The 26749-nt window shown below is 61.6% G+C and overlaps 1 protein-coding gene across 22 annotated transcripts in view; it reads left to right on the forward strand.

The window, feature by feature from the left end:
• Positions 1-25305, forward strand: part of MCF2L (MCF.2 cell line derived transforming sequence like) — a 102080-nt gene extending 76775 nt beyond the window's left edge. For 13 of the 22 annotated variants that reach the window (XM_074378564.1, XM_074378565.1, XM_074378583.1 and 10 more), the window contains 28 exons: positions 354-473; positions 2391-2507; positions 2918-3067; positions 3865-3989; positions 4376-4490; positions 7491-7610; positions 7811-8002; positions 8419-8610; positions 9056-9215; positions 9886-9959; positions 10138-10214; positions 11472-11538; positions 12157-12272; positions 13102-13171; positions 14159-14251; positions 14349-14441; positions 15176-15301; positions 16072-16293; positions 16454-16546; positions 16645-16723; positions 16889-16955; positions 17787-17905; positions 18029-18121; positions 19065-19139; positions 22036-22157; positions 23352-23464; positions 23545-23648; positions 23859-25305. In XM_074378564.1, coding sequence (XP_074234665.1) covers positions 354-473; positions 2391-2507; positions 2918-3067; positions 3865-3989; positions 4376-4490; positions 7491-7610; positions 7811-8002; positions 8419-8610; positions 9056-9215; positions 9886-9959; positions 10138-10214; positions 11472-11538; positions 12157-12272; positions 13102-13171; positions 14159-14251; positions 14349-14441; positions 15176-15301; positions 16072-16293; positions 16454-16546; positions 16645-16723; positions 16889-16955; positions 17787-17905; positions 18029-18121; positions 19065-19139; positions 22036-22157; positions 23352-23464; positions 23545-23648; positions 23859-23977 — 3213 coding nt within the window. In that variant the 3' untranslated portion in view covers positions 23978-25305. Of the gene's footprint in view, positions 1-353; positions 474-2390; positions 2508-2917; positions 3068-3864; positions 3990-4375; positions 4491-7490; positions 7611-7810; positions 8003-8418; positions 8611-9055; positions 9216-9885; positions 9960-10137; positions 10215-11471; positions 11539-12156; positions 12273-13101; positions 13172-14158; positions 14252-14348; positions 14442-15175; positions 15302-16071; positions 16294-16453; positions 16547-16644; positions 16724-16888; positions 16956-17786; positions 17906-18028; positions 18122-19064; positions 19140-22035; positions 22158-23351; positions 23469-23544; positions 23649-23858 lie in introns of those variants that run through there. The other 9 variants (XM_074378573.1, XM_074378580.1, XM_074378577.1 and 6 more) reach the window with 4 other exon arrangements.
• Positions 25306-26749: the final 1444 nt, after the last annotated feature.

Genomic DNA, 26749 nt, shown 5'->3' on the forward strand with positions numbered 1-26749 from the left:
AGCTTGGTCACCCCTGTGAAGACCCTGAAGACATTCCAAGGCCCTGGGGTTTGCTTCAGCGTAAGAATTTGGGGAGACGCCATTCCACCATAACAAGCTTTTGACTTTTAAGTTGAAAAGCAGCGTAACACAGTTGTACCAGAGTGTGACTTTTCCCCTTTAGGGCATGGCGATGCTCTGACAGAGTCCAGGGTCTCTCTCCACTTTGACCTTAGTGTGACGTTGGCATGTAGGAACGTCAGACCAGTGGGCTGAGTGCTCCCCGTGGGGCGTGCGGTCGGCTGTGGGGGTGGGGACCCAGGCCCGCGGCCACGCTGCCCATGGACGGAGCCGCAGCCCCTGCTTTCCCGCAGGCATCCTTCCCGGCAAACCTGCAGCTCGTCCTTGTCCTGCGCCCAACGGGATTTTTCCAGAGGACGCTCTCTGACCTCGCCTTCAGGTTCAACAGAGATGACTTTAAGATGAAGGTACCGGTAAGTGCCCTCTGCCCACCTCTTGTGAGGAGTGGCCTGGCTTTCCCCGGGGATGGGGGCGCCAGGCACGTGGGCGTGAGCGACCCCCAGGCCGCAGAGGGGCCCCTGCCTCACCTCCCTACTCCAGCCAGCACGGGGCACCCCGGCATCTGCCAGTCTTCCTGTAAAAGGCAGAGCCTGCATAGAGTCCCTTAAGAACTGTGTCCCCACGAAGCCTGTGTCCCGGGGAGGACAACCTGCATCACGCCAGGTCTCAGCAGTGTGAGGAGGGGGCTCCCTGGCAATGCGGTCATTGAACAGAGGACAGGGACACAGGGGCCCACACCCAGCGCCTTGAAACCTCTCCAGCAAGACCACCGGACTCCTCCTGGGAATATGAGCATCCTGGGGGTGGGTCGCCATCCGCGAGGTTGTCCCTTGTTCTTGGGGCCCAGATGGAGGCGCTCTGCCCGGCTGGGGGCCAGGTGTGCAGGCCCTGCTCAGCAGCCCTAACCCTTGGGCTCCGGGGTTTGGCGGGGGATGGGTGCCCCTACCGTTTGTGTAGCATCGAACAACCTTGGTTTCTGACAGTCCCTCTCCTGGGTGATGTCCTAGGGGTGGAGGACGCCGGCTGGAGGCTGGTGGTCCGACCCTGAGACCGCGGACGCTGTGGGGGGTCTGTGCTCCCTGGTGGGACGCCCTCCCCCCGCCCTCCCTGCGTGGAGCCACCTCCTGGCAGCACTGTTTCCGGGCCCCTGTCAGATAGGGACATTGGCCCACATTTGGCAAGAGACCCTGGCTAACCAATGGACCTTCGTCAGAGGAAACAAGAAAACTGGGCTGGGGTCTCTGTCCTCAGTGTGCGGTCAGCCTGCACTCGGCACCAGGGCCGAAGCGGCGAGTCCTCAAACACAGCAGCACAGAATTCAGCGCTGGCCCCTCGGTGCACTGGCCGGTTCTAGATGACCCCTCAGAGTCACAGAGGGCATCGTCTCAGAGAGGCTGGCGCCGTGTGCCGACCTCGGTGCTGAGTGGAAGATGTCAGGAGAAACGGCGGGTCTGGGCCTTTTCTGTCGTGGTTCGGGAGACATGGAGCAGCGGGACCCATGCAGGAAGCGCCCCAGAGCCCCGGGTTGGGGACCAGCCCGCCTCTGGTCCTGCCGGCCATGGGGCAGGGCGAGCCGGGTGAACAACCTCCCTGGACGGCACGGAGAGAACGGCCGTCTCTGCTGAGAACTGGCATCCAGCCTCAGCGCCGGCCGCACAGCAGGGGCCCCTGCACGGCTTGGGCTGGTGTCCTCCGCGGGGGACTGGCCTGTGCTGGGGGGACCTTGCAGCACCACCTCCCCTCCAGCCGCCCCCACGTGGTGACAGTCAGGGTTGACTCCCCTCAGATGTCCCCTGGGCCCCCAGCCAGCACAGTGTTTAATAAAACACAAGGTGGTGTCGAGTAGCCCAGGGCTGTGCCTCCAGGACCTCCGTGGCGGCGCCTGACAGCTTGCAAAGCAAAGGCTGTGCTTTATCCGAGGCTTGTGGATAGAATGACCTCACCAGGGCAAGAGCAAGATAGGAAACAACCCTTGTTCCTGGGCACCTGTTCTCCACAAGGCCTGCTGTGCCACGGTGGGTCCTGTACTGCCTCCGCCTCCAAGCAGCCTCCCAGGTGTCAGCGGGAACACGGACAGCCCGGTGGCTTTGGTGTCTGCACGGTCCACTGCCCGCGGGCCCCTGGCCCATCAGATGCTTGGTGTCGGCGGCCCAGGGTTTGCTTGCCCCAGATGCTGTCGTCTGGTGAGACCAGTCCTCCCACGCCCGTCCACGGACAGGAAGGCACGGGGGCTCTTGACCCGTCTGACACTATGGAGCTGGGCAGCGCCGTCTGCCCCTCGTCCGCGTCTGTGCGGCAGTCTGCTTACGGGCGGCTTTGCTCTCCCCCAGGTCATAATGCTGAGCTCAGTACCTGAATTACACGGTTACATCGACAAATCCCAGCTGACGGAGGACTTGGGCGGGACGCTGGATTACTGCCACTCCAGATGGCTGTGTCACCGCACAGTGAGTCCCCCGGTTCTCAGTAACCCTGGTCAACCCGACAGTTGCTTTTGCCTTAGGACGCTGCCTGTTCCCACGGGCCCGTGTTTTCTCCCCAAGAACGAGCAGATGGTCTCAGTGGACCTAAGTCATCTGAAGGAATCACATGAGTCATGAGTCGGGAGTCGCTTTCTCTGGGCTCAGGGACAGACAAAAAGAGAAGCCCAGCAGGGTTCACGGCACTCACGCCTCTCAGGAGGCCAGAGAGCCCTCGCGGTGGGAACCTGTGTCTGTGAAGGAGCCGTGAGGCTGCGACGCGGGGGCCGGGCCCGCTGCTGCGGACCGGCCGCTTGGGCCCATGCTCCTGAGGGCGGTGGGGCTGCGGAGGGCGCCATGCTCGCGCGGCTTTGTGACGGTGTCCTCCTCCCCCCGAGGCCATCGAGAGCTTCGCCCTCACAGTTAAGCAGACGGCACAGACGCTGCAGGTGTTTGGGACTGAGCTGGCTGAGACGGAGCTGCCCAACGACGTCCAGTCCACGAGCTCCGTGCTCTTTGCTCACACGGAGAAGAGGGACCGAGCGAAGGTGTGCATGGCCCCCAGGTCCTCGCCCGTGCACGGGATGGTGGGGGGCACAGAGCTGAGGGGCTCCCAGTGTGAGTTCTGGGTCTCCCGAGTTGGGTGCCGTCCGCAGTGAGAGCTGACCCGCCTTCAAAGCAGCGCAGCGGGCGCTGTGAGCACAGCCCTCCCCGCATGGGTCCTGTGCGTCCAGATGAGCCCGCTCCCTGCTCTCCTGCTGCAGGGCCCTCCTCTCGGTGTTTCTGCTGCGGATCCGGGCAGAGGAGACGGGATGTCCCTCCCTGCCCAGCCCACACCGTGTCCCCGGGGACCAGTAGGCGGGGACAGCTGAGCGTCACTGCCCACATCTCCCTTCCCGATGAACGTGTCCCTGGGGTGTGCTCCCGAGTCTGGCCCGGCCTGCGTGCTTTGGGCTTTGAGTCTGTGGAGGCTGCGACCCTGGGGGCTGCCCCTGCCCCACCAGGAGAGCTTCAAGCTCCCTTTTGACCCTGGCAACGGGACAGGCCGCCGGAGCAGGCACGTGGAGGTCTGGTTTCCAGTCACTGTCTCCTGTCCTGCTGCCCGGGAGACCAGTAACCCTAGCTCTGCCCCACTGCAGCGGGAGGGGCACCTCCCCACGCCAGCCTCCTCCCCAGCGCTCAGGCAGCATCAGCAGAGCGTCTGGGAAGATGTGCTGAGGCCGGTTGTGTGCCCACTTACCGCAGCCCTCAAGGGGTGTGCCCCGCAGAGCCTGCGCTGTCTCTGACCTGGACAGAGTCCTGGGGCCCCGGGGCCTGGGTCCCAGGTGCCGTGCTCTTCCTGCAGGAGGACATGAGGCTGGCACTGGACGAGGGGCAGAGCGTCCTGGAGAGCCTCAGGGAGCCTCTGGCCAAGAGCCCGGAGCAGAGCCTGAACCAGGACCAGCTGGACAGTCAGACCACCGTGCAGAGGTGGGTGCCTGGGGCCTGGGAGCGTGTGGCGCTGTGGACAGAGTGACCGTGGGCTGTGTCCGCGGCATGAGTAGGGGCCACTCTGCTTCCGTCCCCCCATGAACTGAAGTTGTCGATAATGAGCTCAAATCCTTACCACCTCAGCCTTTTAACGTATTGACAAACTCGCTGAGCAGGCGGCTCTGAGAGACTGAGTGTTCCCCTGTGTGGCGAGGGCAGGGGCCCCGGGGGGGACAGACCACCATCACTCCAGCCCTCGGACACACCCCCTCCCACCTGGAGGGAAGGCTCGGTGCAGAGTGCACGGCGGGTGCGGGCAGGGGTGGTTCTCCATGACCCCCGCGGCCGCTCCCTCCCGTGGCCCAGCCACCTGTCCTCTCTCGCAGGCTCCTGGCCCAGCTGAATGAAACCGAGGCCGCCTTTGATGAGTTTTGGGCGAAACATCAGCAGAAACTCGAGCAGTGTCTGCAACTCCGGCATTTTGAGCAGGATTTCCGGGAGGTGAGCGGCCCAGAGCTGGGGGAGCCTGCAGGTGGGCCCCTGAGGGGTCCCGGGAAGACCTCGGGGCTGGGTGCCCAGGTGGCTGCGCTCAGTGAGCCCTGCGGAGCCGCGGGGCGGGTGGAAATGTGTGATTGGCGAGCGCCCCGCTACAGACGAAGGCTGTGTTCCCGTGTCGTCGGGCGCGCCCCCGGCCTGGTCTGTGAACTGGTCAGGAGGCGCCGTGCCGCTCCCGTGGTCGTTTGCGTGTTTTCTTCTCCCACAAGGGGGCCTGGCGCGGGGCCTGGGCATAGACAGTGAGAGGTACGCCCACCTCGCGGGCAGCGCGACAGGACAGAGCAGACACCTCGTTAAACAGCCAGTTTGTGGCCGGTCACTCATTTGTTCACACGAAGACGTGCGCTGAGACCTCCCCGTGGTCGCGCCCTGGTGCAAGGGACCGCAGCACCTTTCCCCTCCCGAAACGTCTGGTCAAGACAGGGGAGCCAGGAACACCCGGGAGCGGAGAACCCCCCACCCCTCCACCCGCCACCCCCCCCCCCCACCAGTGGCGACAGTCTCCAGGCCGCGGAGCCACCCTGTGGGTGGGACAGCGAGCAGCCCTGGGGGACCACCCTCCAGCCTGTCCTCAGCGGAGAGGCCTGACTTCTTTGGGAAAACGTTTCCTGAGGATCGAAAGGCCGGGGCACGTGCTCCAGCTGGGACAACAAGGTGACCAGTCCCACGGGCCCCGAGCAGAGCGGGAACCCGGCCGATGTGAGCAGCTCGCCGCGGACCCACGGAGGGTCGTTGGTCTCCGTTTCTGTGGGACCGAGGAAGGCGCTCCCGACAGCCAGGCTCTTAACTTAGAGACAATCGTAGGCTCACGTGCAGTTACGAGGAGTGATCCAGAGACCACTGTCCCTTCTCCCAGTTCCCCCAATGGCAGCATCTTCCCAAACTAGCTCAGTCTCACTGTGCGGGACTGACACCAACAGAGCCAGCGCGGGACCCCCGTCCCCGCCTGGTCCCCTTTATAGACACCCGCCTCCCCCGACCCCGACCCCGTCCGCGTCCTGAGCCCTGCCGACCACTAGTCCGCTCTCCATTCCCACAATGTTGCTTCGAGAATGTTCTCTCAATGGAATCACACAGCACGTAACCTGGTGGGATGGCTCGTCGCTCGGCGGGCCTCCCAGGAGATGCAGCCGGGTAGTTACGTGGACCGTAGTTTGTTCTGGTTATTGCTGGGTAGTTACTGGTCCACGGCGTAGAACGACCTTGTGGTTGCCCGCTCACCTGCTGCAGGACGTCTGGGCTGTTTCCACCTTTTTGCTGTTACAGATGAAGCTGTCGTAAACATGCGTCTCCAGGTTTTGTGTGAAAGTGTTCTCCTTTCTCTGAGCTCAGTGCCCAGGCAGGAGCCCCACTCCTGGGCTTAGCTCTTTAAGAGACGGCAGGCTGTTTCCAGTTGGCTGTACCGCTCCACATCCCCGCCAGCGCAGTGATGCAGCCGCCCGGCGGCCTCCCGGCGCTTGGTGTGGTCCACCCCTCACTGTGCGCATGTTTCCGAGGGCTGCGTGTCGCCGCCTCCCCGTGGTTCGAGCCTGCGTCTTCCTGACGGTGTCAGTGTTGACGCCCCCGCGGCCTAGTCCTCATCACGCGTCCTTTCCCAGAACGTCTCTGTTCCTGCCCCGGTTCTGACCCGGTGGTTTTGGTTTCGTTTCGGCATTTTGAGAGTTCTTCCTGTGCTTTATATACTGTCCTTTGTCAGATTTGTGGTTTGAGAACGTTTCCTTCTGGTCTGTCGCCTTCTTTACCCTCCTCACAGGGTTTTTCACAGAGCAGGGTGTTTAATTTTGATAAAGTCCAAGTGATCAGTTTTTCCTTTTCGGATCATCCTCGTGGTGTCAGTCCTAAATTCCAGATCCCAAATATGTTCCCCTAAGATTTTTTTTTCTTAGACGTGTATAATCTTATACTCATGCTCATGATCCATTTCAAGTTAATTTTTGTATGAAGTATGAGAATTTGGTCCATTTTGTTTTAATTTCTAGGCGTTGAGTTCCTCCAGCATCACTTGTTGAAAGACAGCCTTTCCTCCATTGGGGCTCCTTTCCCCTTTGGTCGAAAATCAGTTGGGCACCCTGTCCGGGTCCGGGTCTGGGTCTGGGTCGGAATCCTGTCCGTCTATGCCCCACAGTCTCCATTCCTGCAGGTGTTGCCTCCCCTTCCCTCCCATTCATTCTTCACCGTGGTTTTAGCCATTCTGGTTCCTTTGTCTGTCCATATAAATTTAAAATAATCTTGTCTGCGCCTTCGGGAGACCCTGCAGGGTGTTGTCAGGGGTCATGGGGAGCCGGTGTGTCACTCGGGAGAGAGTCGGCGCCGTGACCGTGCTGTGTCTCCGCGCCGTGAGCGCCGCGCGGCTCCCCATGTCTCAGGGTTTCTTTTGCCAGTGTGTGTGGTTCTCACCAGTTCAGTACGTTTTGTTTGATTTCTATACGTGTGTTTCATTTTTTAAAGAATTGTGGGTGGTGTCGAATCCTTAGTTGCAGCGTCCGCGTGTCTGTTGCTGTACAACCGAGGCTCGTGCGCTCGCCTTGTCTCCTGAAACTTTGCTGAACTCACTCAGTCTTGGAGTCATTTTGTAAAGCTTTGGGGGGTTCTCCATGGACACGATCTGGCCATGTACAGACAGGAACGGCGTGATTCCTTCCTTTTCAATCTGTGTTTCTTTTTGTTTATGTTTTTAATCTTCCTGGCGTATTGCACCGGACAGCGCCTCCACCACTTGAATGCGGTGGTGAGACTGGGGAGGCGTCCCTCAGCAGCACCACACCTGTGAGGTCGGCAGCAGGCTCTCGTGGATGCTCTGTTGAAAGGAGGACGTTTCCCTCCTGTTGCCCTCCTGAGAGGAGGTCCGGGTCCCCTCCGCCCTGCACCCCGTGTCCACAGCGTCTCCCTCCTCTCCTTCAGCTGTGGCTCTTCTGAGCTTCTGGTCTCTCGCCCCTGCTGTCTCAGGTCAAGGCCGCCTTGGACGCATTGGCCCAGAAGATAGCCACCTTCACTGACGTGGGCAACAGCCTGGCACACGTGGAGCACCTCCTGAAGGACCTGGCCAGCTTCGAGGAGAAGTCCAGCGTAAGGGCCCAGCGTGGCGGGCGGCCTGGCAGCACTGCGCCCACTGTCTCCAGAAGCCCCGGGCCCTGAGCCACATGGGCAGGTGGAGGGACAGCCGCCTGGCCCCCCCACAGACCCCCGTCCCCCCCACTCCCCACCACGCCCACCCCCAGCAGGCAGCAGTGAGCGCAAGGTGAGCTGCGTGTCTGGCACTGCCGCAGGTGGCCGTGGGGCGAGCCCGTGCCCTGTCCCTGGAGGGCGAGCAGCTCATCAGCCACAAGCATTACGCCGTGGACTCCATCCGCCCCAAGTGCCACGAGCTCAGGCACCTGTGCGACCAGTTTGCGGCAGACGTCGGGCGGAGGAGGGCGCTGCTCAGCCAGTCGCTGGAGCTGCACGGCCTCCTGGAGGCGGTAGGCCCCCCCAGCCCCGCCCCACACCCCTGGTCCCGTTGGGCCCCTCCCGCCATGGCTGGACCTCAGGCACTGGTTGGAAGACGGCCCACAGCCTCCTGTGTGTCTTTCCTGAGGCCCAGATGGTCCTGTCGTGACACGAGTGGTCATTTCTGAAACTCACCGGCCACAGATGACCGCGTCTATAAAAGGCCCGGAGACTGACCGTCCAGCCAGTTTACTGCTCTTTGTCTGCAGTGTGGATGGGCCCAGTCCTGGGCGGTTTGCTTGGTTTCGGGCCATGCGTCCCCCAGGGGAGCCCTCGGGACGTAGTGGCGGGACTTTGGCCACATGGCTGTGCAGAGGGTCACACGCAGCGTCCGCGGGCTGTGCCCGAGGCGCCAGGGCAGCCCTCAGGCGCCCTTCTTTCCCTCCAGTCCATGAGGTGGTGTGATGAGGGCATCTACCTGCTGGCCTCGCAGCCGGTAGACAAGTGCCAGTCCCAGGACGGCGCCGAGGCGGCTCTCCAGGAGATCGAGAAGTTTCTGGAGACTGGAGCAGAAAACAAGATCCGGGAACTCAGTAGACTCTACCAGGACTACGAGCCCATCCTCACCCCGGAGCTGAGGGTAGGGACCCCGTCCTCACCCCGGAGCTGAGGGTGGGGAGCCCAACCTGTCGCCTGCGCTCACCTGCCTGACCACGAGTTTCTCCGATGGTGTCCCAGAGTGGGGTTAATTATTCCGAGGGGACACTGGCATTTGAGAGGGGTGTGGCTTGGAGGGCGTCTGGCCCAGCATTCTCCCGCCCTCCCTCCGGCCTCCGAGTGTTCACCCCCTCGAGGGCCTGTGCTTGGTGACACTGGCCGCCCCCCAGTGCACTGCCCCTCCCACGGCCCCTCAGTGGACTCTGCTCAGCCCAGGGACCCTCATGCCTGGAGGGGGCCCCACCCACAGAGGGCAGGGCAGGGGCGAGGCACAGCCCCGCATCTCAGCATTCACAGCTGCAGCCTAGTCTGCGCACGGCCTCTTTTGGACGCCGCGCCCACTAGCCAGTCCGTCACACTGTCCCCAGGAGCACGTGCAGAAGGTTTTCCAGAAGCAGGAGAGCATGGAGGAGATGTTCCACCGGAGACAGGCGAGCCTGAAGAAGCTGGCGGCCAAGCAGACACGGCCCGTGCAGCCGGTGGCCCCGCGGCCCGAAGCGCTCACGAAATCGCCCTGCCCCTCCCCAGGTACCTGCTGTCACCCCCTCAGCCCCAGGGAACGCCCTCCTATGTCCAGCCCACTTTGGAGATAAAGTTTTATCGGCAGCCGGCCTGCCTGTTCATTTCCCCTGATCCAAGCTGCTCCTCGCTGGTGCCGCAGAGAGTGGCTGGGCCAGGACCACCACCACTGTTGAGGGCCTCTCCTAGGCTGGTCCCCACCCTCCGGGCCCACGGTCGGTCCCCAGGCACAGCCCTCCTCGAAGGCCGAGCTGAACCCACAGCCTTTCCCAGAGGCCCTTCCTGTCACCTCCTGTCCCCAGACACACTCTGCCCAGTGGCCAGGAAGCACCTGCCCTTTTCTTCAGCTGTGGCCAGTGTTGGCAGGGCTGGGGAGAGCCCTTGAGCCTAGCGTGCGGGGCCCAAGGGGACATTATTCTGAGGCCCATCTAGGGGTGTCTGGGCACTGAGCCTCCCCCACAGGCCAGGAGCTGCAGCCCTGCTGGGAAGCAGACTCCCACCGGCCCAGGCGCCTCCTGAGGCCCCGGCCCCCTCTCCCCAGTTTCCTCTCTTGTCATCCTGCTGGCTGCGCACTGCTTTTCTCCCAAAAGTTAAAAAATGTGCTGATCCTCCAGGGTGCACCCCGCCTCCCAGCGGGAAGATGCAGTCACACCCCCTCCTCCACTTGTCTCCAAACCAGGCGTCCGGAGAGGCTCTGAGAACCACAGCTCTGATGGCAGCGCGACCCGGAGGGGGCCCTACCGCAGGGCCAAGGTGAGGGCCGCTGACCCCACCGCACAGTCCCCCACCGCCCCCCAGCTGCCCCTTCCCTCCACGTCCTGCCTGCGGGGCCTCGGGTCGGCCCCAGACTGGACAGGAGCTTGGGGCCCTGGGAGGGGGCGCTGGGAGGTGCCTTCTGCTGTTGGAAAGCTGCGTGCTCTTGTCTCCCCAGAGCGAGATGAGCGAGGGCCGGCCGGGCCGGGGCAGCTCCACCGGAGACGAGGAGGAGAGCCTGGCCATCCTGCGGAGGTGGGTGGGCAGCGTCCCCTCTGGGCAGCCTGGTCAGGACACCAGTGTGGCCCAACCAGACCTCAGCTTTTGGAAAGGGTCTGAAAGTCAGGGAGCCAAAGCAGGCGGAATCCGCCAGCCTCACCCCAGGGCCGCGAAGCAGAAGCGGAGCCGGCGGAATGCCGTGTCCACACCCGCGACCCCAAGAGAGGTTTTCCTCTGAAAGGCTGCGTTCGCCCCTGGCTTTCAGGTGGCGCTGGGGGATTGTTGTCTCTCCCCAAGTCCAGCGGGAGACTGGGGTGACAGCTCCCCACCACCACCCCCGGGCCACAGCACAGGCCTGGCCACAGACACGCCCCCTCCAGCCTGTCTCCTCGGTGCGGGCCCCTCCCTCTGCCCGTGGGCCTTCCCCCCCAGCTCCACCTGCCAGAAGTCACCTCTCTCTCTTGATCCCGGCCCCCTGGCTCTTCCCCTGCCCCACCCACCGAGGCTCTGCTCCACACCCACTCAGGCGTCCCACCCATTCCCTAACCCCTGCAAATGCCGGGAGAGCGTCTGTCCCCGCATAGAAGAACTGCGAGGTGTAAACTCAGGACCTGACAGGAAGGCGCTCCCCACGTCCTTCCCAGGACCAGCGGTCACTCCCGGGTCACTCCCTTCCAGCTGACCTGGACTGTGCGCTGCGCCACAACGGCAGCCTGCGTCCCCTATGCCCTCCTGTGCCCACGGGGATCCTACTCGGAGCACCCCACACTGCCTGGCCCTCTGTGGGGACCCAAAGCCCACAGTGCCCGGCCCTCCGCGGGTACCTCTCCCCGAGCCCACGCTCCCTCCCACTCTCCTGAGCCCCCGCCTCCCGCTGCCCTGTGTGGAGCACGGGCACTGCTGACGTTGTCCCAGGTGTCTGAGACCCCAGCACAGGCACACCCTTGGCTCTGTTTTCTGTGTGTGAAAACGGGAAGCTTGGTCAGGGGAGGTTGGAAGGTGATCCTCAGCCGTAAAACCTGTGCCCTCTGGGAGCCCAGACGTGACAGCAGAGCAGTCCCCGAGCTGTCACTGCAGACCCACCACGTGCAGGAGGTGGTGCCACACGTGGTGGCTCTCCGGGTGCCCGGGCAGGTCTTCTCGGGGGAGGAGGCAGGAGGGCTGGGACGAGGGTGGGGGGACTCGGAGCCGGGGCCTGGGGCACAGGGAGGCCTGGGAGTCGGGGCTCCTGGGAGTGGGCGGCAGGCCAGGAAGCTGCCCCTGCAGCTGTGAAAGCGGGCGCCCTGTCCACAGGCATGTGATGAACGAGCTGCTGGACACGGAGCGGGTCTACGTGGAGGAACTGCTGTGCGTCCTGGAGGTGAGTGCGCTGGGGGCCCGGCCCACTCTGTGTGGCCTCACGTCACCCTGGGACGGTGTGTGCAGTGTTTGCAGCTACACAAAGCGACGCCTGACCCTCAGGGCGCAGATACAGACTGGGGGCCGGACAGGAGTGCATGCGGCTCCCTGGGTGGGGGCCCTGGACAAGCAGAGCTGGCCCTGGGGCAGGGGGCTGTCACCTGGGAGGGGCAGAGGGGCTTCCAGGTGCTGGAATGTTCTGTCCGGTGACCCGGGTGGTGGACGCAGGCATGCAGACAGAAATAATCCATCAAGGTGCGCACCCAATGCTTGTCCCCTTCGTAGAAATTGTGCCTGAATTAAAAGTTCAGAGGGGAGTGTGAGGGAGCCCCCCCAAGGTAAAACCGGTGCTGCTTGTAGCTCACTCGTGTTTTGTGGTACTTCTCCGGAGAGTCACCTCAGATGATCAGTGGATGAATTTGAGGGGATCAGCCTCCCAAAACCGGAGGCAGCATCACTGCCCCGCCCGGCGGCCACGTGGAACCCACACTCCCAGGCCAGCTGCCGGGGCTGTGGTCCAACAGCCGGTGGTCTGTCAGCTGCGGCCCAGGATCCCCGCTGACCGCGTCCTCTCCCGCAGGGCTACGCCGCCGAGATGGAGAACCCTCTAATGACGCACCTCATCTCGACCGGCCTTCATAACAAGAAGGACGTTCTCTTTGGAAACATGGAAGAAATTTACCACTTTCATAACAGGTGGGGCCTCCTTCTGGTCACCCGCGGCTCTGCCTGCAGGAAGCCGGTGCACAAACGGGTCGGCCCTACTTTGCGGGAGGGGGGTGGGGTCGGGACTGGCCCTCCTCCCTCTCGGGGATAAGCAGACCGGGGAGCTGGTGGCAGACCCCTCCCAGCGCCACGGGGCAAGGGGGCACGGTGGCTGTGGGACCCGGCCTGCCCTCCTCTGGACTCCAGGAGGCTCTGGGGCGTCTGTCCAACCGCAGGCTTTTGCTTCCGGTCATCAGCCTCCCTCACGCACCTGCTTGTAAAGGAGGTGGCAGGTCTGCAGCTGGACCCCAGCCTGGAGTCCACCCCTAGGAACTGGGATGGGCGGGTGGCAGGTGCCCAGCATCCTGGGCCCTGGTCTGGAGTCTCGGCCCGTCCTCAGTGCTGGGCCCCAGCACAGCCATAGGGGGCAGTGCTAACGTCATGAACTGATCCCAGGGAGCTCCTCTCCCAACAGACGAAGGTCAGAAGCAGGAAAATGCGGTCCACAGGCCCAGGGCAGCGCTGCGTGGAGGAGGGTCTGAGGGCAGAGCCAAGGCCCTGATACCTCTGCAGAAAACCCACTGGGCACACGGGATGCGAGGGCTGGGCTCCCGGGGCCTCGAGACCCTCCGGCTGTCTGCTGTGGCCTCCCATGGCTTCTGCGTGACCGCCAACACCAGAGACGTGGCGCAGCCACACGGGGCCTGGCCTGTGCAGGGTCAGGGCACGTGCCTGGAAAATAGCACCTAATAACTTGCTGCAGATGCCGCCTGACTCTGGGTGCTGTGCAGAAGACCTAACGCAAGCTTTCTTTGTCTAGAATATTCCTGAGGGAGCTGGAGAACTACAAAGACTGCCCCGAGCTGGTAGGGAGGTGCTTTCTGGAAAGGGTATGTTCCTCTCAGCTGCAGGCTTGGCTGCGCCTTGCTGCTTAAAATTACTACTTAGAGCGATAATGACTTTAAATTCTATCACAGTCGTTCTCTAACCCACCGAAATTATGCGTACAGATGTTTCCAGTTTGGCTGAGGTGACCTGATGCTTTTGGGAGGGCCAGAAAAGCAGTTTTATCAAAAACCCAATCACTGGTTCAAAAAAGAGGAAAGCTATAAAATAGCAGCTTTGAGAGATGCCGGAACTATAAAGCGTCCAGGTGCTGACGGCAGGCGTCAGGCGAAGCTGACTTCCCTGCAGGCTGGTGTGGGCTTCCTGCTGGTCCCGCCCGTGTCTGGCCGACACTGGACAGCCACTGGCGCTCTCAAGTAGTAGGTGTGGGCACGGTCCCGTGTCCCCGTGAGCCGGCACTGCTCAGACTGGCCGTCAGGAATGACCCCCCCTCCCCCGCGCCCCCCCCCCAAGCCCTAATGCTGTTTGAGAATTGCCGGGACGTCACGCTGTAGCTCAGTGGTTGTAAGTGGCCCGTTCCCACAGCATCAGCACCTCCTGGGAGGCTGGGAGCGGTGCAGGTTTTCAGGTCACAGCCTGGACCTGCTGAGCAGGGCCTCCGGTGTGGACAGCGGCCAGTGTTTATGGGGGGGTTGTTAGGCCCACCAGCATTATGATGCATGAAGTGTGAGCTGAGCCCGGGAGAGTCTTTCTTTACAAAGTCAGTGTTGGTCCCGCGTTTATCCCTGAGGCACAGCCCAGCCATGTGGAGCTGGTCTTTGTGAAAGAGGGACCAGGACGAGGGCAGCCCTGAGATGTGAACTTCCGGGCGGGATGCGTCTGGGATGGGGGCTGACCCTGACTCAGGGAGAGGCCAGGCTGGGCCCAGAGGCAGGGACTCTGGGCGGGGGCATCGGAGGGGCTGACTGGGAAGGGCGGAGACCTGCACAGACACGGGGGCGCCCCGTGATGCAGCCCGCATCCCGGTGCAGATGGAGGAGTTCCAGGTCTACGAGAAGTACTGCCAGAACAAGCCGCGCTCCGAGAGCCTGTGGAGGCAGTGCGCCGACTGCCCGTTCTTCCAGGTGTGTTTCCTGCCCCTGAGCGCAGGCTTTCCTTTGCCGGTTGACTCCCTAACAAGGAACGGCGGGAACTGTCTAAACCCGAGTTTGGTGGTTGCAGGAATGTCAGAGGAAGCTGGACCATAAGCTAAGCCTGGACTCCTACCTGCTGAAGCCCGTCCAGAGGATCACCAAGTACCAGCTGCTGCTCAAGGTGAGACGCCGGAGCCCCCGGAGCCCCTCCCCCTCCAGCCTGGCCAGGGGCCCCCCGCAGCCCCCATCCAGCTGGCCGCCCGCCCAGCACCACCCAGTGGCGGCTGCCCCAGCCAGACCCTGAGCTCCGCGATCTCTGCGAGGCCCTGGCTCTTCACGCGCCTTTGTGGGGGGTCGCCGTTAGGGGCCAGGAACACAGCGGGACACAGGCAGGCCGGCCCTGCCCCAGGAGCACATGCAGGGCCGCCTGCGTCCCGCTGCCTTGGGGGCCCAGCATGGGTAGCTCCCCAAGGCCCAAGTGAGAATGGAGAGAAGAAGCTTATTCATTGGGGTGTCGTGTCTGGAGGGAAGGAGTAACGGATCAGAACTAGGAGATGGGTGCTCGTCCAGACCAGGTGCTGCAAGGGGACAGTGGAGGTCAGCCAGTGACCCGCTCAGGGGACATCTGCGATTTGCAGCCTCTACACAGGCTGCTGGGAAGGGTGTGGGGCCGCAGGGATGGGGAGGGCGGCTTCCTGAGCTGCTCCAAGGCGAGGCCAGTGGGCCAGGCAGGCCCCCCATGTGGGGAGCATGTGTGTGGTCCCATCCCTGGCAGTGACAGCTGCGCAGGGAACCACACACGTGTCCCAAGGATCCGGGCTCGGGGCCACTCAGGGCTGCACTTGTGAGACAGAGCACGGTCCACTCATGGAGCGGTGGGGCTCAGTGTCCAGATGGGCTGTGAACCTCCCGCAGGAAATGCTGAAATACAGCAAGAACTGCGAGGGAGCCGAGGACCTGCAGGAGGCGCTGAGCTCCATCCTGGGCATCCTCAAGGCCGTGAACGACTCCATGCACTTGATTGCCATCACTGGCTACGAGGTGAGGGCCAGCGGTGCCCATGAGCCTGGGCACGGGGTCTGAGCAGGGCAGGCGGAGGCCGCCCCATCACCGGTGCGGGCTGTGCACCCGCACCACCTGGAATCCCGCCGCCACCTGACTCTGACTGCCGGGCTGGCTGCAGGAAGCTTCCCCCCCGGTGGGTGCGTCCCTGCACGGACAGCCCTGAAGACCCTTCACTCCTGGCCTGTCCCTGAATCCGTTCTCTCTGGCGCCGCTTGTGAGCGTGGAAGTCGGGTTTCTCCCTCGTCCTCTGCGTGCCCACGTCGGGCGCACGCACAGGGCCTTTCTGAGTCCACCCAGCGTGCGTCCTCAGTTTGTTTGGTGTTTTTGTTAGTGGGCTTTGTTTCTGGAGCCGTTTCAGGTTCACAGCAGAATTGAGGCGAAAGTACAGGGCTTTCCCGTTTACCGCTGCTCCCACACGCACAGCTGGCCCCACAGCCCCCTGCCCCGCACGAGCCGGGCCTCGGTCACCGTCAACAACATGGCACGAAGGGTCCACAGCGCACGCAGGGTCACTCTGCGTTGTGTGTTCTGTGGGCCTGGACAGACGGATGAGGCGTGTCCATCACTGCAGTGACACAGCCGTTCACTGCCCTGAACACCCAAGGCCCCGCTCCTCCCCCAGGGCCCCCAGGACCCCCGACCTCCTGGGGCCATAGGTCGGCCTTCTCCCGCGTGTGGGGTCGTGGCCTTCCCACACGGCTCCGCGCGGCAGCACGAGGGCTCACGCCCTCCTTTGCCACGACCAGGGGAACCTGAGCGACCTGGGGAAGCTGCTAATGCAGGGCTCCTTCAGCGTCTGGACCGACCACAAGAAGGGCCACGCCAAGGTGAAGGACCTGGCCAGGTTCAAGCCCATGCAGCGCCACCTGTTCCTGCACGAGAAAGCCGTGCTGTTCTGCAAGAGGCGGGAGGAGAACGGGGAGGGCTACGAGAAGGCCCCGTCCTACAGCTATAAGCAGTCCCTGAACGTGAGTCCGCGCCGCCGCCCGGCGCCCTGCCGTACCCTTGGGGGCGGGGCCCGGGACCCCCGGCGTCCTCAGCCCCCACCCCAAGCCACGGCACGGTGCCTTCTGGAGCGGGCAGTGCCCTCGCCACGCGCCCACGCCCTCCCCCGCGCTGCCCTCCCAGATGACGGCCGTTGGCATCACGGAGAATGTGAAAGGGGACGCGCGGAAGTTTGAGATCTGGTACAACGCCCGGGAGGAGGTTTACATCGTACAGGTAGGCCCGGCGCGTGGGGCCGTCTCCAGGGTGAGCCCGCTAAGTGTGTTCTCGGGGGACAGGAGCACTCACCTCCCGGCATTGCCTCTGGGGCACAGGCACCGACTCCCGAAATCAAGGCCGCGTGGGTGAGCGAGATCCGCAAGGTGCTGACCAGCCAGCTGCAGGCGTGTCGAGGTGCGGTTTCCTCTCAGTGCCTTCGGTCCTGTTGCCCTAGGGGCCCTTTCCATGCGTTCAAAGCAGCCTCAAAATTCTTACCCTCTGAGACACCGCAGCAACTGGAGCGGAAGGAGCTCCATTTGCTTCGAGTTCCTGAGCCGCGCTGGGCTTCTGTCCCCGCAGAGGCCAGCCAGCACAGAGCCCTGGAGCAGTCCCATAGCCTGCCACTGCCAGCACCTGCCAGCACCAGGTGAGGACCTGGCCACCACTGGGGGGGGGGGGTCACCGTGGGAATTAGCTCGGGCCACTGAGTCCACATGGCCCCGTCACCAGAGTCCCCTGGTCATCAGGATCACTCTGAGTTTGCCCAGAGGCCCCCGCGTGCATCCCTGGACCGACATCCTGGTGGCCAGTCCCAGCAGGTCAGCTTCAAGGCCTGTGTGCCTGGTCCCTGTCCCAGGTGGAGAGCAGCCCCCACATCTCTGGTGGCTTCCGTCTGTGGTGCAGTTCCCGCTGTGACCGCGTGTGCGTGCAGCTGTCCCGAAAGCGGTCGAGCGCCAGCATCTCAGTGCTGGTCACGCCCCCAGCAGACAGGGGCCCTGGGGTGCAAGGAGCCAGAGCTGCTCCCAAGGCATCCAGCTCGCAGACGCGGGGGCGCGTCTCACATCGGCATCGTTGCGCCTTTCCTGCTCTTATTTTTCCTTTGTTATTTCATTCATTCACTTGCTTTTTACCTTTTCCTCACGTGTGCCGCCTCTAGTCATTCATGGAACAGGATACGGTCTGAATAAATAAACCTCAGAGCAACAGGTTTAAAGGAAGAAGGACAGGGAGGGAGGAGAGGGGCCCACAAAGCCGCCTCCCACATAGCAGCTCGGAAGGCGGGTTTTGCTCTCACTTGGCTCCGCGGCTCAATCTGGGCGCACGTGGCCGTGGCCGTGGCCGTGGCGGCTGTGCAGCGGGAGACGTGCGGCCCTCGGGCCTGGGGAGGAGCTCGGGGGTCTCCACCCCTCGTCCTCGGAGCTTTGACAACTAACTGGGCGACGTTCTCTTTCTTCCTTGATGTGTCCGATGTCCTCAGCCCCTCGAAAGGGAACACAAGAAACATCAAAAAGTTGGAAGAAAGGAAAACAGACCCGCTCAGCCTGGAGGGATATGTGAGCTCCACGTCGTTGCCGAGGCCCCTGGAGAAGGGCAGAGGTGGGTGTTGGGGCCGGGCCGCCCGTGCCGGGACGCGCGGCCTCCTGCCACTCGGCGAGGCTGGCGGAGCGCAGGTCCCAGCCGCCCGCAGAGCCGCCCCGCACTGTCCCTCTCTTCCTCTAGACGGCGCGGTCACCAGCTCTGCGTCAGAAAGCGCTGCGCTGGCGAGAAAGCGCTTCCCCCTGCAGGGCTTCGCTGCCCTGAAAGGGCAGAAAGGTAAAGGCAGGGCCGGCGCTGCGCCTGCCCCGCCCCAGCCTGTCTGTCATCCATTCGTGCCGCGGTCGTTCGTGTGGACATCTCGGGGCTGTCTGCCTCCGCCATCGCCACGGAAGCATTTCCCATTGACTCACCCTTTTCCATTCGCCGCTGTGTCTGTTACACGTGCAGCCAGAGCTCTCTTTTCTGGGCTGTTTCTTTGGCAAAGTGGAGGCGAGCTCTTCCACCGAAGGCCTGCCCAGAAACTGGAGGAGACTGGAGTTGTCACTTGCTTTTTCAGTCCAACTCCTCCCCACGCCCTCCCTCTCCGGCTTTTTCCTGCCAGCCCATGGCTGTTACCGTCCTGCCAGAGCGCTAAGTGCCAGCCCCGCCCCTGGCGTTTCAGGCCCACCGCCCGACTGCCTCACCGTGCTCCTGGGCGGCGAATGTGCAGGGGAGACACGGCGCGGCCGCGCACGAGGCGAGACCTGATGTTCCAGGCGGCTCGTGAGAGGGCTCCCGCGAGTACCAGATGCCCGTCCCGCCTAGGGTTCTTCTCGCTGGTCCAAAAAATTGGAGTTTTTTTTTTTTTCCAATTTATAAAATACTTTTAAGTTAGCCTCAAACTAAAAAAAAAAAAAAAAAAGAGAAGTGCAGGTGCCACGCCCCTGGCCAGGTGTGGAGAGTCACGTGCGTGCTCCACGCAGAGCCCAGCAAGCACACCTGAAAGACGCACCCGCGGCCAGCGTGAGCCCTGCAGCTCCTCACGCTCTCCTAGTCCCTCCTTTCCCCCTGGGCCCCTGGCGGCTTCGTTTGCTCCCCAGAAGCTGCTTCTTGCATCAGTGACAATGAGCCTGTTCACCGTGTGTCCATCCCAGCGTGAACTCGGTGTTTTCGCGCCTCGCGGGTGGTCTGCGTGCTCCTCACTCTCCTGTTCTGTTTCTGCCTCTGCCTCCTCCTGCAGCTTCTCCTACCAGTCCCGACAAAAAAGCTAAGCGACACCAAGTAAAGAGCGACCCAACGCCTTTTGGTTTACGAGGTAGAGTGGCCCAGCCCGACGTCCACCTCCCCGTCCGGTTAGGGACACTGTCTTGCTGTCACGTGTCATCTAAGACAACGAAGTAGGTCTCTCCGAGCCAGGGGCAAATGCTCCTTGCACTGACACTCTGGTGACCGATGCCATGATGACATCACTCCTCTGACCAGCTCTGCCCAGAGCCTGCAGAACAAGGCTCTGACACCTGGCTGGTGTTTGGCCACGTAGGCTTCAGGGCTCCCCGTCCCTGGCCATCCTGCTTCACCGTTTGTCCCGAAGCTTCTGTGGAAACACAGAATGCGGCAGCCGACAGGTCCCATCCCATCTCTCGTTTCCTGGGAGACCCCGGCGGTACAGGCAGATGGGGTCAGGCTCTCCTGCTGGACCTCAAGCCTTCACCTCTCTTGCCACTCATGTTCTGAGAGCAAAGACCCCCCACCCCCGGCCCAGACTGAGGGTCTGAAAATCAGAGAGAATTTCACTCTGAACCTTCCTGAGTTTCCCAAACAACATGAAGGTTCCCAAGGGGTACAGGCTGAACCAAATCCCCACACGCACACCCAGAGGCCACCCAGAGGTCACCGCAGCCACCCTGGCCTCAGTCTGTACTCCAGGGACCCAGGCTGCACCCTCTCGCCACCCCAGTGGGGAGAGCTCAGAGGCCAGGGCTGCGACCGCCTCCCCCAGCCCTGCCCTCCGCCCTGCGGAGGCCCCCAAGCTGCGGGGAAGGGTCCCTGCCCCTTGGTGATCTCCTGGGAGGGGCTGGCTTTCGTCATCTGGGCACCTGCTCTGCTGACTCCTTGTGTAGGAAGCTGCCCAGGGCCATGCGGCTCAGACACCGCTTCTGACGCCTTTGAGCCCAGTGGTGTCACCTCTGCCTGCTCCTCTCCTCACCTGAGGTGGCCTCGCAGTGAAGCAGTGTCAGCCCTGAGCCCGGGCTCGGTGCCAGGCCTCCCCTCCTGCTCCGTCACTCCTGGCCACAGCGGTGACAGGGAGCTGCAGGCCTTCCTGGCCGATGCCAAGTGCTTACTTCCTGGACAGCCTCTTCAGCACTGATGTTCATGACTGCTTTACAGGAAACAGACCAAATTCAGGGTCACCTTGGCCTCACGTCCTCTCGCAACACCCCCGCACCCGGCATGATCCAGAGCGCTTGTCGTGCTTCCAAACATCTCGTTCTCTTGTTCCATGCTCAGTGCCCGGGCGATGGGTCGCAGCGTTTCCCTTTACTCTGGTGTCGCTCTGCCGATGCAGGGATACTCAGTCCATCGCGGGTGGTTCATTCAGAAGCCCCGGCCGACGGGCGTGACTGCAGGCCCAGACGCTGCTGTGCAGCTAGAAGGCCTGTTCTCCGTAGGTGCCAGAGGGTGGAGCTGTCTGTCCGTGGGTTCAGGTTCACAGACACAGCGACCACGCAGCTCTGCCTCTCTGCCCAGGGGACGGCCTTCACCTTTCTGTCCTCACTGTCCTCCTTCAGCCCTACGTTCTTTGTGGCCAGAAGCCCCATTCATCAGTGTGGGCTGGAGGGGCAGGCGTGTGTGGCCAGCTGCCCAGCGTCGGGACCCCTGGTGACCCCCACCAGTGTCCATCTGCACTTCCCATGCTGGCCGCTGCCCATGCGCCCGAAGCAGGAGAGGTGGGTGGTTTGTGGCTGGAAGCCTGCGGTCCCTGCTTCCTACACAGACACCACCCCTCCCTGGGCGCTGGGCCTGGAGCAGGGGCTCGTGGGGGCTTTGGGGGGAGCCTGTGGGGCTGCCGGCCTCTGCGGTGATGCGGACAGGGGCTCAGGGCTCTGTGGGCTTAGAGGGAACCTGGTCCCAGCTCCCTTTTCTGTGAAGACAGAGACGTCTTCCTGATGCCCCTCCCACACAGGCTTTTCAGAATGGTCGGCCTCGGGAGCTGGCCTGCTGGACATCTGCCCCTTTGCGCCCCAACTGCGCTTGTCTGCTGTGGTTCCCTCACACCCTCAGGGAAAAGCGTGCCTCAGCCACTCCAAGTGTCACTCAGAACTGGGTGTGAGAGTCTGCCGACTCCCGGGTCTACTCGCTCACCTCTGGTCGAAGTGCCACTTGACCCCAAGTGGTGGCTGGGACCCAGCACCCCAGGCGTGTGTCTCTGGCCTCTTACTTCCTTACTGGCCTCTGCTGTGTTCGCCCAGAACTGGGCGCTCGCCGTCTCCCACCTCCCCATGGTGTGCCTGCAGCCGCCTCTTGGAAACCAGGGCGGTAGACACACTAGTGCAGGGATGTCGTGTGTCTCTTGAAGCCTAGACGAAGCCCTTCCCTGGTCCGCTGGCCCAGCAGAGGTGGCTGGCACGTGTGCAGGCTGCCTCCAGGGCCAGGCGCCCTGGGCTGGCCTCCCAGCCTCGCCCTGCGGCCCTAGGAAGCTCAGATGTGTGACTGGCATCAGGGCTGCCCCTACCTAGCCCGTTGAGGGCCAGGATTGGGCCGGCCAGGAGCCCTCAGCAAGTCCTGTGTCATGTCATGTGAGGAACTGTCCTCCTGCCCAGCCAGTGGCTGTTGAGCATTGCAGGTGTTGATTGAAAACGCCTTGCTCTCTTGGTTTGCCCAACACAGATGGGTGTCAGAGGCCCTCAGGCTCCCTGGGACCAGCAGGCAGGGGCCTGGTGGGAGTTCTCCCCCAGCAAGTAGCAGAGCCCACAGGACACGCATGCACCGTCCAGAGAGGGCTGGGCTTCATCTCTGGTGATGGAGGCAGGTGCTCTGGCCTGGCCCCTAGGCAGTTTGCACGGCTGAAGCTGAAGTCTGCAGGTGTCCTGCAAGTCCCTCCACGCCACTTCCCCCGGCGGCACGTTGTGGGTGGCAGGGACTTCCATATGCCACCCTCGACCTCGAGGCTCAACCTTCAGGGGGTCCTCACGGAGCCTGTTCCTCGCTAGGCTGGAGCAGAACGTCTCACCCGTCAGAGGCCCCTGAGGACAACGACGGCTGGTCCAGCGCGGAGGAGCCCATTAACTCCTCGGACGCAGAGGAAGAAGGCGGAGTGGGCCTCCGGAAGCTGGTAACCTTGCCTCCTGCTGGCCGTCAGCGGCACTGCTGGGCCCAGGGCAGGGGGTGGGGGTGTCCAGAGCTGCACCATGGGGCCGTGGCGCCCAGGGCTGCCGGGAGGGACTTCAGGTGCCGGGCCCTGGTGGCTGTCCCATTAGCACCGTCAGACCACCTCACGGCAGGAGCAGAGCACACCTCTGATCGGCCCTTCAGATGAGCTTTCTTAAAGCCGTGTGTGCACCTTGATCTCACTTTTAGGGGGACTGCTCTGTCTGAGGCGTGGATTTGCACTCTCAACCAAGTCCTATTTTAGCACGAGCAGCAGAGAGAAGCTATTTACCTGTTAAGTCACCAGAGTCAGGGCTGTACCAACAGTTACTTGCTGCCCACTGGGTGCAGCCCTGGTTCACACCTGGTTTATCACAGCAAACAAAGCACCCAGAGGTGGAAGGGCAGACACAGGGAAGGGGAGCAACAGTCTCAGGTGGCCATGGCGGCCTTTGCCGAGGAGGACTGGCAGCGAGAAGAGCTGGCCAGGGCACTGGGGTGGGGGGTGGTACTCAGCAGGGGAAACCTAGGCTGGCGGGCAGGAAGGCCAGGCAGGCCCTGGTGGGTTTGTGTTCTGCTCTCGGTGTAGTTCGGGTGCCATTCGGGGCCAGTGCAGGGCATCGAGAGAAGGTGCGGCCACTCTGTGAGGCCAGTGGACGCTGGCCTGGCTCTCTGGCTCCAGGATCACCCAGGCATGTGTCCACACTGCACCCCAGCTCCATCCACAACACGTGGGGCACCTGCTGTGTGAGGCACTGACTGGCTTTTAAGACAGAACAGAAGACAAAGTGAACAAGACTCTTCCCTCACATAAGGCAAAAAACTTGAAAAGGGCAGAACATGCTGGGTGAGGATAGAGGCCAAGGAGGGAGGAGTGATCCAGGAAGAGGAAAGAGTGTGCAAAGGCCCTGGGGCTGTTTGGAGCTTCTAGGGTGCAGGAGCCGCATGTTGTGGGGACACAGGCAGGCTTGTCAGGTTCTTAGTGTGGTCACCACGTGAGACCTGGCACTTCCTGGACTAGGAGACCTTCCCAATGTAAGGTGATAGTCGCACCGAAGCCCCTCAAATGGCAGAGTGCTCATCGTCGTCCGTCTGTCTGGACGCTGGGTGGCGGGCTGGCAGGGACTGTGTGCCAGGCGCTGTGCCGTCCCCTCCCCAGGTTCCCGGGAAGTACACCGTCACGGAGCTGGACGAGAAGGGGGGCCCCGACGCGCTGGCCGTGAGAAGCGGGGACGAAGTGGAGCTGGTGCAGGAGGGCGACGAGGGCCTTTGGTAAGACCACCCCGCAACGCGCGCGGCCCCGCCCCCCAGCCCCGCAGCTCGTGGACACAGCCTGACCTGCGCCCTTGCAGGTATGTGCGGAACCTGACCTCCGGCGCCGAGGGCTGGGTGCCGGCCCGCGGCCTGTCCTCGCTCCTCGACCGGCCCGGCTCCGCCCCGAGCCTGAGCAGCCCAGGTAAGCCCCGCGGCGGGCGCCCGGCCGGCTCGGCCCCAGCGGGTGTGCGGCGGGGCGGGGCGGGGCGGGGCGAGGAAGGAGGGGCTTCGCGCGCGGGGCGGGGCGACAGGGAGGGCGGCGCGCCCTGGACCGAGCCGGGGGCGGGGGCCCGGGGCCCCCGCCGCGCCGCGCCGCGCCGCGCCGCAGCCGCTCTCGCCTGCTTCTCCGCAGAGTCCAGCGCGGGGTCCGGCCTGCTGAGCGCCTCGTCTAGCTGCAGCGAGAGCTGCGGGGCCCCCCTGGCGGAGCTGCAGGGGGAGCGCCCGCGGCCACAGCAGCCCGCGGACCTCTGAGTTTCCCTTTGCTTGGGCGTGGTTTGGTGAGGGACGGTGCCCAGAGCCGCCCCCGGAACCGGCGTGCCGCCCTGGCGCCCAGACCGAGGGTTCGGGAAGAGCGCGCCCTCCCGCCTCCGCGCAGGACCCCTCCCCGGGGCGCAGGAAGCGCGCGGCCCCCGGGCTTGCCCGGAGCCGGCGGAAGCGGGCGGCGGACGCGGCAGCCGCCCCGCTAGGGCCCCTGACGTTCTGGTCTGGTGCTGTGTGCAGGAACGCGCGTTCTGCGGAACTGCTTCCAAAAGGAGTGACCGACTCACTGACCCGACAGCTTGGGGGCGGGGGCTAGTTTGTCTTTCTCAAGTTTTTTTAAGCAGGGATTAATTCTAGGGCCATTAATTTACTTTGGCCTCTAATCTTTACCAAGAATCACTGTGTTTACATGAAGTGACAATTTGATACTGTATTTGATACAAAACTATTTTTTGTTACTGGGGTTTACACTGCGCTGAGCGACGTGCGCACTCTTGGACACTGGCGGCTCTCCGCGAGGCCCACCCTGTCACAGGTGGATGCAGGGCCTCCTTCCACGGGATCAGGAAGCGGTCCTGCAAACACAAGCAGACACCAGGGGTTCCTTCACCGTCACCTGCCATTCGCTCTCAAAAGAGAATTTAAACTGTAATTTAAAATACTAACCACCTTTTCTACAGAAAAAAATGGGTGACTCGACTTTTTAACGCACTTCACTGAATTAGGCTGTTTTTAATGTTTTTAAAGAAAATGTAAAGATGCAGCTTTTGCAGGTGTCACCCAGCCCAGGGAGCGTCTGAGCTCCGGAGCCCCCGCTCCCCTGGCTCCCCGCCGCCCCGCGTCTCAGAACTGCCCTCCTGTACTGTAGAGAACCGCCCAGCACAGGAGCAGTTTATTTTATTCAAATCGAGGCAAACTGGAAAGAAACTGTCACTGTTTTTGTGTTTCAGAAACGAATTCTGTTCTTTGGAGGCCCTTCTTTCTGTGCTGGCGGGGTCAGGGTTTTATATGTGTGTATATACTTCGAAGTCTGTACATATGTCCCCGCTGTAAGGGGGGTATTTATAGCCTCCATGCTGCTGGCGATGTGTCACTTTACAGCCCCCGCCCCCGCCCCGTCTGCGTGCAGGGCCAGCCCTCTCTGAGTCGCAGTAAGTAGCCAGCACGCGCAGCAGCTTTCCTCCCACGTGTAAGTTATTTGAGAAACGATGTGTCGCATAACTTAATATATTGGTGGTTCAGACACCGTTCCCGATGTCTCAGCCTGGATTCACCCCCATTTTTGTGATCTCTTCCTCATAAAGGCACTTTAAAACCTCGTGTTTTCAGTCACTGTTCCTTTTTTTTTTTTTCACCTGCTGATGTAAATGAAATTTTACAATCACAGTTCTTCACTGTATCAATGGAGTCTGAATAAATGTCAGCGGCTCTTGCTGCTGGCCCTCAGCTGTAAAAGCAGAGAGTTCATTTTTTAGATGACAGAAACGTCAGCCGTCTAAAGAAGTAAAATCCAAAGAAAGTATGAAGAAAAAAATTAGGATAATAGAAGAAAATAATAAAGTCAAAACAAATCAACAACAAAAGATCTTATTCCTTGAAGATTCTAATAAAATACAGCAATTTATGGAAAAGCTGAGAAACTCCACAACAAATAGAGGTTTTAAAACAAGGAAACCACCATGAACTGCTTTCTGCCAATACATTTGAGAACAGACAAAACAGGAAATTTTTTTCAAGAACCAAATTGTTAAAATTAACAATTTCTTAAAAAAAATTAAATACTTGGGTTGATGAGTAACAAAGAAATTGAGTTGCAGGGAAAGAAAATTTACCCCCAAACAGGTGCCAGACTGAGATGGCTTTATAGTTTTAGCCATACTTTTAAGGTAAATATACAAAATATTTATACAAACTATTTCAGAGACTATAAAATGAAGAAAAGCAGCTCAATAAGTTGTGTTAAGTAAGTTTAACAGTTACCTGAACCTGACAAAAAGGATACAAGAAGAAATAAAGTTATGAACATAAATGCAACAATTACAAATGAAGTATAATCAAATAAAATTCAACTGTATGTTGTAAACAGAAGTAATATGTTCTAACCAAGTAAGTGTGTCCCAGGAATTCAAGGATGGTGTGATATCAGGAAATTATTGCTAGAATTTGCCATAGTAACAAACTAAACAGAGAGGGAAAGACTAGCCCCACAGATGCAGGAAAAAGTCAATTTTTACTCAATACCAATTTATAATGTCTATCCAACTAAGAGTGGAAAAGTGAAGGCGCAAAGCACAGTCTGAGAAGGCAGGCGGGCCCTGGGTGGGAGGAACCCCTGGGCCTGGCCGCACCCAGCAACCAGGGCAGTTCTGCTGGACCTCATGGGACACCACGGGCCACCAGGCTCTCAGCAGGAGCCGCCCGCCCTGCTGCCCCGTTAGGAAAGTGAGGCTCAAAGGAATGGCTTCCACCTCCCCAAGCCGGGAGAAAACGGAGCCAGGACTCCCACCACCCACCATGTCGGCTGACTCCAGAGCCACTGTACCCGCTGCCCAGGAGTCACCATGAAGGCTGTGACAGTCCCTCCTCCCCTCCCCCTCTCCCACATGAATAAACTCCTGTATAATTAAATTCCTAAACACTGAAACAACTATTGATAGTAACAATTAGAAATTCCAGAGGTGAGCAGTAAAACACATCCTCTAAGGACTAACTCTTCCATTTAGGGAGTAGCCAAGAGCCGCCGGCAGCAGGTGGGCCTCGTCA

Source organism: Camelus bactrianus, chromosome 14 (genome assembly GCF_048773025.1).
Source record: "Camelus bactrianus isolate YW-2024 breed Bactrian camel chromosome 14, ASM4877302v1, whole genome shotgun sequence".
NCBI classification, from domain to species: Eukaryota; Metazoa; Chordata; class Mammalia; order Artiodactyla; family Camelidae; genus Camelus; species Camelus bactrianus.